We start from the raw sequence: 15,264 nt of genomic DNA on the forward strand, positions 1-15,264 counted from the left end.
GTCATTCTTTTAAAGTGCTCAACACCCCCACCCTTCTTGTCCCATCTGTTTAACCAGTATTCAAACTTGGTTGAGTGGGGGAATCAAACTTGGATGTTGGTGGATGATCTCACGTAAAGCATTTCACACACGTTTTATAATTGTTGTATTGGTTATGTTTCTGTGCATAAGAACTGATCATTATCTTTCAAGCCCTGAATAACTGAGATTCCTTTTGATAAACCTATGGGAGATTATCTCCGTTCCATGTCCCAGAGGATTAAATGCTTTTGAAATATCCTCCAATGATATGTTGGGAATAATCTATAAAATTGATCCCATAATTCCTGTATAAATTCAGAGGGAGGAAATGTACAAAAGCATTATGAAAACAGAGCCTGCCTAATATAAGTTTAATCTTGTGTCCCACACTGCCATTGTATATTCTCCTTCAAGTATCCGTATGAAGTGAATGAATGTTTTCCTGCACGGAGACTTTCACAATCCTGCTATTGCTCTTATAAGGGTCTTGATCCTGGCTTTGCAATCCTGAAAACAGAGACATTTTCCTATTTAGGACTGAGGGTGAACTCAGTGCCCAGAATGTCTGCCTGTCAATAGAGTCTGTAAAACTAAGGTGCCTGCTTATCCAAATATAAGTGGAAATAAAGTAGAACCTGGGCTGTTCACAGCTGGGAACAAACTGGGTCTGTTGGCAGCAAGAAAACCAGGAGAGAAACAGAGAGATTGCCAATAGCTCTCTCTCGCCCACTTCTCTTGCTAACCCATAGATGGCATCAGAAGTAAGAAGACAAAAAGCAGGTCCTTCAACACCAGTCCTGTCAGCAGAAGAGAGAACCAGAGAAGTGGGCTTTCTGTTGTCAGTGATAATAATGTGGAATCAGAGAACATGCAGTGAAGGGTTGGTTGGAGAAGGAGGGGAACTTGGCTTTTTAGGACTGGTTCTCTTGGCATCAAAAAGAGCCACTACCACAAAAGAGTAACCATTGCCTTTCCAGTGGCAATGCAAAGGGAGATGGATGCAGTTCTTCAGTCAGTATTTCATAGTCAAGACAGTGCCCAGAGTGTGAGTTTGCTTTATTGTAGGTATGCTATCTGCAGACCCTCCTCCTACTAGAGTGAATCTTTCTGCCCCCTTCATTTGGGTGCTAAGGTGCCAAAGCTTCAGGGTGTTTATTTTCTTCTCGTGTCCAGTGGTCTTCGCATACACAAAAAGGTGGGGAGGCAAGGGAAGAGACACGCATGAAAGAGCTCTTCATGGAGGAAAGCACCGTTCCATTTCTTTTTATGGCTAGCAGAATTGGCACTCTAAGATTCGCTTCCCCCTTTTCTCACTTTTGCTACTCCTACAGTAGAAAGGGTGACTAAAAGGAAGGGAGCAAAGACTCCTTGGCTGCCAATACTCTGATTCCATGGAATGACCACTCCATTGGATAAGACAATTAAGAGCAAAAAAAACCCCACAAAACCTGATGGGCCATCTGCTGTCAGTGATTTGCCGCAGAAGAGGCATCCCACCCTACCTCTTTTCCTCCTGCTTCTCATGCAGATCTCACACCCCACCCACCCCATTCTTCTTTGGCACCAAGACAGAAGAAGGACTACAAGTACAATCAGCGTTCTCTGAAATCAGCATTTTCCCACCCACGAATGCTAGCACTTCACTTACTGCCTCTCAGTTACGAGGATGAGTGAAGTGTCCCCGTCCCAGCATTTATACACTCGTGATTTATAGCATCGCTGAGCCATTGTGATGGCGATACGAAACTGCTTTCATTACAGATATATCACCAAAGTGACGACCATACAAGTGGCTTTTGTGGAAATGGTGAACATTAATATTTAAAAAGCACATGTGCATCCACTCTCATCCCCAGTAGGAACATGAATAAGTCTGAACCCACCACTGCTCTTTAGAAAGAGCTCCACATGCTGCCTTCGGAAAGGAGTCTGAAAGATGTACCTGCAGACAGATATTCTCACCGGATATCCAGTTACTTAGCTCTTCTCACTATCATTGATCTGAGACTCTTGGGAGGGGAGGGGAGACAGGAGTGTGTGAGGACCCCTCCCATTTTTCAACGTGGTCTCCAAGGAAAACTGTTCTTCAACCTTCCTCTTTTGTTTGTGATTCCCTTCCCCCATTTTCCGACTGTGTGAAGTTCCCAGCACTCCCAGAAGCAGCGTCTGTAGGGCTGGAACACCACTCAAGAAAATGCAGCACTTGCGGATTCATTATTTAATGCTAAGATGTCTTCCATCTCCACACTTGCTAGAATCCAATTTGTAACTGATGAGCTGGGAAGCCCCACCTTTCTCTGACAGCATCATTATAGTGTTCAGTGGAGACGGGAGTAAGACCTTATTAAAGGGGTCCCTGCACTTCAGGCTGGCCCAGAGTTGCAGCAGAGAAGAGCTGGAAGGAGCCAACTTGATATCCTTTGGAAGTGCCTTCTGTGCTTTCAGCCAGCGCTGCTTGCACCACTGGTATCTGTTGCTGTCCTCTTCATTGCAACCCTTGGCCTTCTCCTCTGGCTTACAGGGGATCTTGGAGTTGCTCCTCAGTATCCATGCTTTCCTCCAGCATGACGTGCATAGCAAACTTCTTCACCTATGAAACCACCAAATCGGTGGTGGTCAAGAGCTGGACCATCGGCGTGATCAACCGGGCTGTCCAGCTGCTCATCATTTCGTACTTCATTGGGTGAGGGAAGGCGGATGCAACTGGGGGCGATATCTCCTACCCTGGGGGTGGGTTGGGGGAGCATGTAAATATCAGGGAAGAATCTAACCTGCAGATACCACTTTTCAAAAAAGATTTCTTTATTGGAGAACGTTTAATCGAGGGGGTGGGAAGAATGCAGCGGAGGAAGAAAAATATCTAAACACTGACTGTGAAAAGGTGAAAAACAAAGCAGGGTAAGGCTGCTTGACTGACCCTGTGGAGTCCTCAGTGCAGCCTCAAGTGCATGGGGTCATAAGCATGGAGAAGATTTGAGAGAGGTAAGAATTTGCATCCTGATTATCTTTAAGCTTTCGGAAATCCATATTTCTATGACTGCCAGGTCTGAAAAAGGAGTGTATGGAAGGAAGCTCCTGTCTCATGAGGTTGCTTGCCAATGTCTCCTCCTGCAGGTAGGGACAGGTAACAAGCTGCAAATTGCTCCATTCTGCAGTGAGGAAGACAGGTTGTTTTTCTTTTTCTTTTTGAAGAAGTAGAAGAATTTTTATCTGAAAGATCTGGATTCCTCAGCTAGCAATCCTCTAAGTGAAAGCTATGCAAATCTTATTGTTAATTTAGAGGCAATTACTTTGAGAAGTAAAGAAGGGCTGTCAGTATTTGTTTTTGCTTTCCTGTGCAATTGTTTTGCTTTTTTGTTATTGTTATGCATCATTTAGAGACAGTTAGAACTTTTTGGACATTTGAAGGCAAAGGAACTAATGAAATGAAGGTACTGGTGAAAGTGAGTGAACATTTTTGAACAATTATTTCACCCTTATCTCAGATTTGAACTTACCAATTTGATAAAAAGGTGATAATAGCAGCCTTATAATCTGCTGCAGATCAAGGCTTACTTTACTGTGCTCCCATATATCAATTTGTGGTGCTCTGATAACATTCATATCACCTTATGGCCGAATGTTACCAATAATAGTGTGAATTCATGCTGTGTGTGCATTGTGGACTTTAGCGGAGAGGCAGACAAGAGGCAAATAAATTGGTGGCACTTCATCATTCCATATGGTAACCAGTGCCTATTCTGAATAAGGGAGAAGTTTTGAGGGGGAATGGAAGAATAGCACAATCACTTAAACCATACCTCAATGATAAAATCCTTGCTTTATATATGGGAGGGGTTTTTTTTTGTTCAAACTTGGATATCTCTGGTGAAAACGTTCCAGCAGTATGCTCTGCCTGGAAGTCGCAACTCTAACAGAGAAAAGAATATTGGGTAGAGGGACAAGCAGACTATCCCTGGTTTAAGATAATTTTCAGTGCTTCGTGGAAGATTATGTAGGCAGGAAGCAGCAAAATTCAGCAACAGTTTTTCTGATGGGATGATATTTTCTCTTAGTATGTATGTATTGGAGGAATTCCCTAAATCCTAAGGATACTTGCAGACTAAGGTCTTCTGGCTCAGTGCCAATGAAAAAGCATTGTGAAGCCAGTCTTCCCCTCCCTGATTAATTTGTGTGCTGTTTTTTTTAATGTGAATAGTAAGGAAAAGATGGAAGAAATGGTGGGGAAGTTTGGATAGCCACCAATTCAACATTTTTAAAAGAAGGAGGCACAATGGCATAATTCAAAACCTTATCTATAAGCACCTCTGAAGGATTCTTTGAAATAAAATTGGAGTATTGTAGCATTCCACAGAAAATGTTACTTATAATTATGTGTGAGGGAGAAAAAGGCACATGGGACTACTATATGAGATGAGAAATATGTTGGAAGGCATGTTAGGAAATTGGAAGTTATTTAACCCATTTTAAGATAACATAAGAAGAAGGGTCACGAGGAAAGGAAGCTATTAATGTGATTATCAGCTACAGAGACATGAGTGATGAGGACACTGGTGAAAGCCTGCAACTAACTGGAAGAGGAAGCAGGCTACAAAGCCACTTCTACTAAGCCCCTGTGTTAAAATAGTAATAACAGAAACAGCCATAGTTTCAGGAATATTCCAGTTAAGTGTGCTAGAATAGTTACAGTAGTGGTTAGAATTCAATATTGGAGGCTGACTCTGCTCACTGCCAGGAGTTCGATCTTGACCAACTCAAGTCAGCTTTCCAAGGTCGGTAAAATGAAGATCCAGATTATTGGGGCAATATGCTGACTCTGTAAATAGCTCAGAGAGTGCTGTAAAGCAGTATATAAATCTAAGTGTTATTACTATTATTATTGTGAGTAGGATAGCATCATATTGAATGCATCTCACAGCAGGGATGGTCAAATTCCTGGCTTACTGTATCTACTCAGACTTTTACTAAGTTCTAAAATCCACTAGTTGGCTCCCAAGGCAAAAATTACATGCTAGGATCAATTCTGTGTCTCAGCATTTATTGTGAGCGCCACAATTGAACAAAGCTCCGAATCTTTCTTCACAAAAAATGTCCTTATACTACGGATTTTCTGCACTTCCTCAGTGTGGCTGCTGAATATCAGGACAAAGAAAACTCCCAAGGCAATGCAAGATAATATAATTGTAGATAATATAATCATCTAAAATATGAATATCTGTGAGTTCAATTCCCTGTAGAGGGCTTGAACCCCATAAAATAATATTCAGGAATCAGATGCTACTTGCATCTGAAGAGTCCCAGTAAAAATGAAACCAGTGATGTGGTGCCTCCTGGTGGTCTCTGTAACTCTTCTGTTAAAAAAAAATATCTTAATGTTGCAGATATTTTCTGCAGTATTTGGAACACGCAAGTCAGACTTTGGAAAAGGTGATACACCACAGCACCCAACAATAAGAAAGATGTGTATGAGGACTGTTTTCACGTCCTCTTTATGATGGTACAATTTTACTCAGTCTATAACAACGTTCTCTGTGGGTTGTATCATGTCTTCATTTCATCACTGAATAAGGAACCAAACATCTTTAATGATCATTAGGTTGCCAGTTTTAAAATAATACTCTCCCTCACCTGCAAGCCAACACTATACTCCATCACAGTTTCAAGGTCATCCCTTATTTTGGAGGGGAGGTCAATCAACTGATGTGTTGCAGATAAATTTTGGGAATGTCAGGAGGTGAAGCTATATCCCTTCTGCTCTGGCCACTTAGTCAAATTGTTCCCCCTCTCCATTCCCACTTTTTTTTTTCCTGAGTCCCTTTAACACCCATTATCTTCTCCCTCCGGTGCACTTGAAACCGAGTCCTCTCCAGGCTATTAAAATGGGAAATGAAAACTATGCTAACGCTATGCCATGCCATGCCATGCTAGGAAGACGGGGGCAGGGAAGTCTTCTGTTTTAACAATGTGATGGACTGAGGTGTATCTTTATTTTAAAGTGCAGCAACCTCATTTTAATTTTTTGCTGTGCACAGAAAATAAGGGGAGATGTTGAAGTGGGCTTTTGTGGCATATCTTTAGCTTTCCCTGTATTCAATTTCAATTCAATTTCAATTTCAATCACTTTCCCCTGCCATGAAATAAGAGACGTGGGCTAGTCAGTTTCACTTCTCCTGCTTTACAAAAAATCTATTTAATTTGGCAAACATCGTAGGCAATCTGCTTCTTCCCTCTCTGGGGTGATTTCTACATTTATTAATTTTAATTCTTATTATTCCATATGACTTAAACTTGAGTGGTGCCCAAATAGGATGTGATAAGAGAGGCAGATAATGAACTTACAGAAGCCCAGGCAGAGACTTGACGTGAGTTTTCCTCCTCCATTCTTGCTGCAGTGTGTTGATTGGTGGACGTTTTCCCCATTCACCAGTGATGTGTGGCAAGGGGATGGCAGCAAGGTCAGAGGGGAAAAACCTCTAATCCCCCTCCAGTTATGAGTGGAACAGTCCCCAATCTGGACAGCACTCTCTGCAGTGACCCAGAACAGATAAAATTGAGAAATGATAGGGATTGGCAGCTGGGGCAGCTACGGTTATTTCTGGAGTGTTTTGCTTTTGCAGCCACTCCAGCATGGGTGGAGAGGAAAGCTGGAGTGATCATAGCAAGCACGGTAATTCTGAAATATGACATAAGGAAGGAGATCTGCTGATTTTTCCCCTATTTAATTGCTTACGCATTTGCAAACAAAATAAGAAGTAACGTCATTTTTGAAACAGGTTCATTTCTTGGTGACTTACTGTATATGGAAATATCCATGCAGTTTTCTTGGCGTGATGGGGATTACGAATTTAAAACAAATGGAGGTATTGAAGTGGAAAACACAGTATATAAGGGAAAATATTATGATATTCGTGATAAAGACAGCATTCTTCAAAATAGCTTGCAAATCCATCTGCAGTAGCTTAACTTATAGTTCAAGCTAAAATAAAAAAAATTGTCCCAGTAATTAGAGAGGCTGGCTGTATGATTGCAGCCTTTCTGAACTATAAAATGGGCTCCACGCAGCTATAGAAGTGTAACATAAAGCAAACAAAACAAAACAAAACAAAAAGCCACTTTCTGCATTGTAAAAGGGGTGATACAGTCAGTAGCTGTAGAACTGATACAATATGTGGAAACTGCATTCATGTCAGAGGAAATACGAGTCTGTCTGCCTAACCTGGCACAAACTTCCTTCCTAGGCATTTCTCCAGATGAACATGGATGGGTAAAGGCATTCATGGCAGGAAATAACTGGAGTCCCATCATCCATTCCCCGCCAAGCTCTTTTTGAGTGCCGCAGTCGTTTTCCTCTTCCCTTTGAGGTTGTTAAAAACAAATTTTCATTAACAACAACAGGCGCTTCTGCCTTGGCAGCACCCCCTACCAATTCCCCCGCCCCTTGCAGAAAGGGAATTAGGTTCTTCTCAAACACAGCGTTGCTGGCAAGAACCAGATTGTTAAATATTGCTCCCTTCCCTGGAGTCTATCAAGATGATGAACAATTTTGTTTTTCTTAGGCAGATTATTTCTTACTGCCGGAAATGCATTTGACCCAATTCTAGCTAAAGATATTTGTAGCTAAGACTCCGAGCCACAGCATACTTATTAGAGAGTACAGTTACTTCCTTGACTTACAATCGTATTTAGGATCATGAGTCACGACAGCCATGAAGCAAGTCATCATACGGTCACACCTGATTTTGTGACATTTTTGTGGAGGTCTTAAAGCACATGCAGTGGTCCTAAAGTGGAACTGGTGGTTGTTAAGCAAATAGGGGTTTTTTTTGTTTTTTTGTTTTGCCAAAAACCAGAACTAAATGCTGATTTCTAACAAAAATGTCATAAATTGTGGTCCTGTGACCATGGGATGTTGCAAATGGCCATAAATGCAAGCCAGTTGCTCAGCACCAAAATGCAACCATAAGACTGCAAGGGAGGGCAGCCACCAGAACACCAGGTCACAAGTATTTTTTTGGGGGGGTACATTAACCTTAAAGAGTCACTAAATGACCAGTTGTAAATCAAGGGCTACCCATGAGACTCATTAATCATAGAGTGAATCTCTTCTGAGTCAAGAGGCAACGTTATCCTGCATCTCCCATTGAAAGCAACAGGGCTTCAATTATTAATAGTTTCTTCCATTGGTTTCAGTGTGACTTAGGAGACATTCCTACCTATCTGTGTCAAGTTCACTTGAATGCATTAGCATATGCTCAGAATGCAAATGATGAGGCTGCTCGTCATAACTAATTTCAGCTGGATAAAACTGTCTTTCTATGTGTGGAATTTTTAAGTGCATTCTTCAAAAGCTTGAATTGCAATAATTGGTCATGGATAAAAGGAGACCTTTCTCTCTCTCTCTCACACACACACACACACGCAAACCCATATATCCACAGAGAAGTCCTGGTTAAAATGAATTTGTTTGAGTTTGTGTGTGTGTGTGTGTGTGTGAGCATTGTATAGTCAACCGGAGACTGTTCAAAAGTTGAAACCACTCAAGTGACAAGCAGCACAATCATCTTGCTTCATTACTGTGACAGAGTTTTGGATTAGCAACAGATTTCTCTTTTTCCAGCCTGGTGCCCCCTGTATAATGATGGGTTATAACGCCAGCTCCCCAGTTATAGCTCATGCCATCTCCAGCGACATGAAGAGGATTGCTGCTTGCAAGATGACATTCTTTCTGCTCTTATATCTAGAAAGTGATGTGGTGGAGCTTTGTTTTGCTATGCTGCTTATTCTGTCTTGGCATTTTCATTCAGTTGGCCTACTTTCCCGCTTCCCATCCCCTTTGAGACTCCTCACTGCTCCTTAGCTTTGCCTAGGCTTTTATATTGGAATTCAGTTACCCATATCATTCTGCTTTTCAGAACCAAAAGCCTTAAATGCATCCATGATATTTTGGAAGAGGAGCATAACGGCAGCCTAAACCCAACAACTGCTATATTAGTCAACTGATCCGGAGAATGAATATAAACGCACCCCAAATCACCTCCACCAGTTCAGATAATTCACTGATTTTATTCTGTTGTGTACCTTATTTATGTGATGGATGGATGGATGTATTTTCTATCTTTCTACCCTGGTGACTATTAAAAGCAATTCACAAAAGCTAACACACAAAAATATAGCAAGCTAAAAATACCGTTCAAAACTGACACTAAAATAGGCACTAAAATAATTCCGCTATTAAAAGCCTAGTGAAAGAGAAGCATCTATACAGATTTTCTGAGCGCAGAAAAAGAGGAGGCCAAATGAGGGCCCCGAGGGAACGCATTCCATATCTGGGGAATTGCAACACAGGAAAGGCTCTTTACCACTTGCTGGAAGAAAAAGAAAAAAAAACCAGCCTCTGACAGCAGAGGCATCTTCAAAAGGTCTTCTTCTGCAGCTCTAAAGAACTTTTGTAATAGGAAAGCTGCCCCTTCTCAACCTCAGCAATTTTAAGATGTGGGCATTTGCTGACTGAGGAATTCTGGATTTTGAAACATTAAAGTTGCCATGATTGAGGAAACACTGCCTTAGAGAATCAGACCTTTTGGGTCTTTAAAGGTCAGTCCTAATATCTTAGATGGATTTTGGTAAGCAATTAGCTACCAGTGCTGATATCTCACTATAGGCATCATATGACCTCTATACTTAGTTGTGGTTAGCAATCCAACTGTTGTATTTTGCACCAGGTCCAGTTTCAGGGCAACTGTCAAGAGTAGCCTCAGGGAATGGGCCTTATTGTGAGAAATTGAGAAGATGTGGATAAACAGTCACCAAATACAGCTTAGGAAAGGTAGCAATTGTATTAACAGAACAGAGTTAGAAGGGACTTTGGAGGTCTTCTAGTCCAACCCCCTGCTCAAGCAGGAGACCCTATATTATTCAGACAAATGGCTGTCCAATCTCTTCTTTAAAAACTTCCAGTGTTGGATCACCACAACTTCCAAAGGCAAGTTGTTCCACTGGTTGATTGTAAGGAAGTTTCTCCTTAATTCTAGGTTAGTTCTCTCTTTATTCAGTTTCCATCTATTGCTTCTTGTCTTGCCTTCTGGTGTTTTGGAAAATAGGTTGACTCCCCATGTTATAGTTTATTTTATATTTTATTTTATAGTTGGCATAATACTTGTAATTGTACACAGGTACTCCTTGCCCCGGCTGCTACTTGTAAATCCAATGATAGTTGAGTATCATGCAACATTGCTGCACAATCTGGAAAAGTCATCCTGGTTTGCTCCATACCAGAAGTAATGAAAACAGAGAAGTACACACTTATGTCTAACTGAAAACCTTACAAAGGGGATGTACTGTGTTGGAAACGTGTCTCCACCTGTGTGCCAGGGAAATACACTTTTCAGAATTTTGAATTGCATGGAGAAAATAATACTATCTTATTATTCAGTAAAGCACAGGAAAATTGGCCTCTGCTCAAAGAAATGTATAACCTAACTTGTAGCTATAAAAAAAGACACCACTTTTCTTCAGCTGGAGGGGAACTCTGTTTTTTTTTCTCCTTATTATATGCAGTTTCTGAGGAATGGGTAATGCTGATCCGGGGGTCCCTCTGCACTCTTAGAAATATGAGAGTGTTTATAGAAGTCAGGTGCATCGAGTCTCCCAAGGCTAAATACACCTATTTTGTAATTTAAATGGCTTTCTTTGGCTTGTAAATAAAATTTGTAAAAACTGCACTGCTTGAAAAATGGTCATTTTGCTGCTGACTTTCAGCAGCACAGTTCTGGGGACTGCAAAAATAAGATTGTGGTTGGATTTGTATCCCAGAGTTGTTACTACGAACCCATATTGAAAAACCTAATTACAGATTCTATGCGACCCTGGTATGCACTCATGTAGAGCTGGGGTAGTATCTGCTACCACAACCCATCATTCATATAGTAAGCCAGACAGAAAAGTCTCTTGATTCAACAAGGGGCTGATCTTGATAGAGTTAGGGGTGACTAGAAAAAGTCAGTTTCAATTTCATTGTGAGATGAACTTACTGGTGACCAAACAAAAACATGAACCTGCATGAAATCCCAATATATGTCTGTTATTTTTGAGATAAAAGGAATCTTTTATTTCAAAGCAGTTGCTCTTTTTTGAAATCAACTAACCACACAAGAACAGCAACAAACAGCCTGGGACTTAAGCGTGGCATGTTCATTCCCTATCAACCAGTTTTTCTCTCCAGCCATCTTAGAGCAGACTATTTCCGATTACTGTCTATTGCTAATTAGGTCTGGTGAGTTTCTAGTCAATTTCCCCTGCTCACTTCACCTGGTTAATAGATTCACAAACAATCAAACTCCCCTGGATCAATCCCAGGCATTCCCCTGTTGGGATGGAAAAGTGGGTCATCTGAAAATGCTCTTCAGTTCAGCTCCAAACCTCAGAGAATATTTGCATCTGAGATCTGGGGCTGGACACTGACTGGACTGCAGAACATTGAAGTAAACCAGATCATTTGGGGTTTTTTTGGAGGGAGGGGGGGCAGTTCAGCTTCCATTTTTTATAGAATCAATGTGATAACTGTCATGGTGGTAAACCAAACACCGAGTATTAAAATGAGCTAAATATTAAAAACAAACAAAAACAAGAGGACTGAAGAATGATGTAAGGAGTGAGACATCTGATGATCCAGATGTCCAGACCTCTCTATCTCTTGGCTTTATATCCAGAGAAAACAGTCCCTTCTCCCCCAAAAAAAACAAATCTATATTTTTGTTCCCATGCCAAAGATAGAAATCAAGATAACCTAACGTGAGAGTTTAGAACATGTATGCCAGTCTTGGGATAAATTTTAAGTCCCATCGTCCCTGATAAATCTGCTTATTGGGTGATATGAGCCATAGTTGAGTTCTTCTGGAAGACCCCAGGTTGTTGAGAAAAAGCCAAAAAGAATACCCTGATTGTGTCTTGAATGCTCAGTAATACATCATGTTATTAACCTGTAATAGTAGTAGCAACAATAACATGCCACTAAACCATTCAGATTCTCAGTAGTTTACAACAAAATGAATGCCAGATGACATTCTCTAGTTAGTAGAGAGAACTCACAACAAGCCTCTTGTGTAGGACCTGATGGGATGGAGAGCTGTCACTGGGGAAAGGTGACCTCTCAAACAACCCAGCCCAGAAGGGTTTTATAGGTTATCACCAGATTCTTGGACTCAGAAGCAAATTGGTAGACTATGTAGATCATGGAGCAGGGGTATAACATACACCCATCTAGGTGCCGGCATAACTGCCCGTGCTGCTGCATTTTGCACCATTGGAAGCTTCCGAATATTTTTCAAGGGCAGATCCTGTTAGATCAATGCAGTCTGGATTAATATGCTCTTAGGCTTCTCCCCATGTTCTTCTAGTCGCTGCACGAAGGTATTTCACTGATTGAGCTAAAAGTCATGCCTCAGTCCTCACTCACTAGAAAAGAAAATAAGTTTATGCTTATCTTTAGCTGTTCCCATTGAAAAGCGGTGTTTTCCCTCTTCTGACAAAAGAAGACTTGCAGACCTAGCTGTGCTGGTTGGCCTGGTGAGTTCCACACTGGAGGTGGCTGCTGGATTGATGGCAGACTCCATCTCTCTCCCCCTTGCTCTCTGCTTTCCACCCATCCATCTGTTTGCTTATCATATTGATGTATCTTCATGGTGTTCCTTTTTCATTGCTTATTTTATGGCTCTGTTATTTTATCTCTGTTCTGCTAGCACTCCTTTCATTTCTTTCCTTTTTATTATTGTTAGCCACCCCATGGTGAGACTGGCAGCAAACAAATTTAACAAATAAATAAATAAATGCTGAATGAATGAAAGTCTTGCCGTGGACACAATCTAGGATGCTTCATTGACAATGCTAGTGATATTGTGTTCAGGAGCTGAGATTTTGAAAGACTAGTAAAGCCATCTTTAAAAAAACAAACAAAAGGAAAACAAACTCATGCTTATGAGTTTGTCAAGTGGAATAACTGACCAGAGAAATCATTAGTACTGCAACATCTTAGCTGGTAAGCAAGGAAATGCTGTTTCCAGCCAACTTCACTCTCTTGAGCATTTACTGTAATCAATGAGAAAACTCTCTAAAATTCTTCCCCTCCCTGATTAACACTCATTACTGTAGGGAACTCCTCCCCACTCCATCACCTTTGGTTCCAAAAGGGAAAAGAAGAACCAATTTACATTTAAACGTAAAACACACACACAAACACTAGTACACCCAAGCCATCTTGATGTGAATTGCCACTATGATATCTCAACCTTGGTTCCTACAGCCTGCATTTCTTTGCCATTGCAATTTACCATCCAGCCCTTCCTCATCCCACCCAATAATCCTTCCCATTACACCTCTCAACTATAATCCCAGTTAGCCAGTTTGGGCTATTTATAAACTCACATGTAATGCTGTTCAAGAATGGTGCTGCTCCAGAATTTGTGATAGAGGACTATTCCAGAATAGTGCTAAAACCAAAGTTCCCAAAGGAACCTAACAAGCTCCTTTGGGAAGCAAATTCTCAAAAGACTTGCACAAAACCAGAGAAAAGCTCACTTTCTTTTACAATGCCAATCCCGTATCAGAGCTATGATGGCGCAGTGGTTATTTCTGCTGACTGCTGGCAGCCTGCAGTTTGGCAGTTTGAATCTCACCAGACTCAAGGTTGACTCAGCCGTCCATCCTTCCAAGGTCAGTAAAATGAGGACCTAGATTATTGGGGGCAAAATGCTATCTCTGTAAACTGCTTAGAAAGGGCTGCAAAGCCCTGTGAAGTGATATATAAGTCTAAATGCTATTGTTATTGCTATCAAGGACAGCAGTTGGTTGATGCTTCTGCTGCCTGCTGGCGATACTTGCTGGGAGGATTTCACAGCAGGGATACAACCATTTCCTGACTAGTTATGAATAAAGTTCAGTGATGGGACAAGGCAAAGTAGACTGGGAAAATTTCCTGCCACTTCAAGGGCTGGAGGGAAGTACTTTCACACAGCTATGAAAAAAAAAACCTATTTCAGCTTTGGAGTTGTGGTTTTCTGGAACGCTGACATTAGTGAGAAAATGGCGTAGTGTAGACAAAGCTCAAGCTATTTTCATATCTTCCATCTCTTTCCTTTGTTTCCCCTGGCATTCAACAATCTTGCCCATGAAGACAAATGTTAGCATATCAGCAACTAAATGATAAACGTTAATTGGAATAAGAAAGGTATGGCTTATATGGATTGTGTTCTTCCATGATGACCAAAGAGAGAAGTAAACTCAGGAACATTTAGCTGACAGGGTAGTTTGATTTCAAGATAATTGTGGTTAATGGTGTTTAGCATTTTACCAAGTTCTTAGTGAATCTGGAGGTAGGAAGAAAAAAGGTTGTAATTGAATTTGTTCCATTAGTGGCCTTCCAGCCTTGAATGTGTGGTATCTGATACTTCATGGGGATTTTGTCCCCTTTTATAATGCTCAAAAATTCTTCCAATGCAAACTGGATAGCATCAACTACATTTGCTCACAAGTTCTGCAAGATGTCTCATGGTTTCTTTTTCTTTTTTTAAATCTAGACAGGCAGAGTGAAATCAAGCAGTGAGAATGAAGCATTTGAATTAGGAGTTGGTATAAATATTTCATAGACAAAATAATTGGCAATCGGAATACTTTGCCAGAGGAAGTGACGGAATCAGAATTAGGCATCTCACATTTCATTAAAAAAACATATCTTAAATGCTTATACATTATCAGCACAATGCACCCTGTTGCCTGTGAGAAATCAGACTAATTATCAGAGGGGTTCCTCTATAATCTGCAATTTGGTTAATCATGTTACACTTTCCATTCTTAAGTGCCTGTTCTTAGTCAGAAGTAAGCTTAATTAAAACCAGGGGAGCTTACTCTTCAGTACCTGAGTTCAAGAGATAATTTTATCAATGCTGACAATTTGCATGTGCTTGTTCTTGTGGAAATCAATGCTGCGTTTTTAATTGAGTCCAATGAATTATGGTAATAAACTAAGTTCTTTCTGTTCACTAGAGGGCAGTGCACATCAAGAAGTAAGGTGAATGTGTGGAATGGAATGGCCTGATTAGGTTAACAAAAGAGTAATTTTAACATCCTATAATGGCCAATTCTGTGTGATAATATCAGTCTAAAAGGTCTGTAGAATCAATTTACTTATATTACAACAAAACAAGATTTTTTATAGGCATGCTTAGTGGTTGAATTACAAACCAGGATGAA

The 15,264-nt window shown here is 40.8% G+C and overlaps 1 protein-coding gene across 1 annotated transcript in view; it reads left to right on the forward strand.

Moving 5' to 3' along the window:
* Positions 1-2,469: 2,469 nt before the first annotated feature.
* P2RX3 (purinergic receptor P2X 3) overlaps positions 2,470-15,264 on the forward strand; it is a 36,892-nt gene continuing 24,097 nt past the window's right edge. Inside the window, exon 1 of the mRNA XM_026719723.2 lies at positions 2,470-2,704. Within this exon, the coding sequence (XP_026575508.1) occupies positions 2,571-2,704 (134 nt within the window). The 5' untranslated portion in view covers positions 2,470-2,570. The remainder of the gene's footprint in view (positions 2,705-15,264) is intronic.

The sequence above is a fragment of the Pseudonaja textilis genome, chromosome 1, assembly GCF_049901715.1.
Source record: "Pseudonaja textilis isolate UNSWEBS1 chromosome 1, rPseTex1.2, whole genome shotgun sequence".
Classification (NCBI taxonomy): Eukaryota; Metazoa; Chordata; class Lepidosauria; order Squamata; family Elapidae; genus Pseudonaja; species Pseudonaja textilis.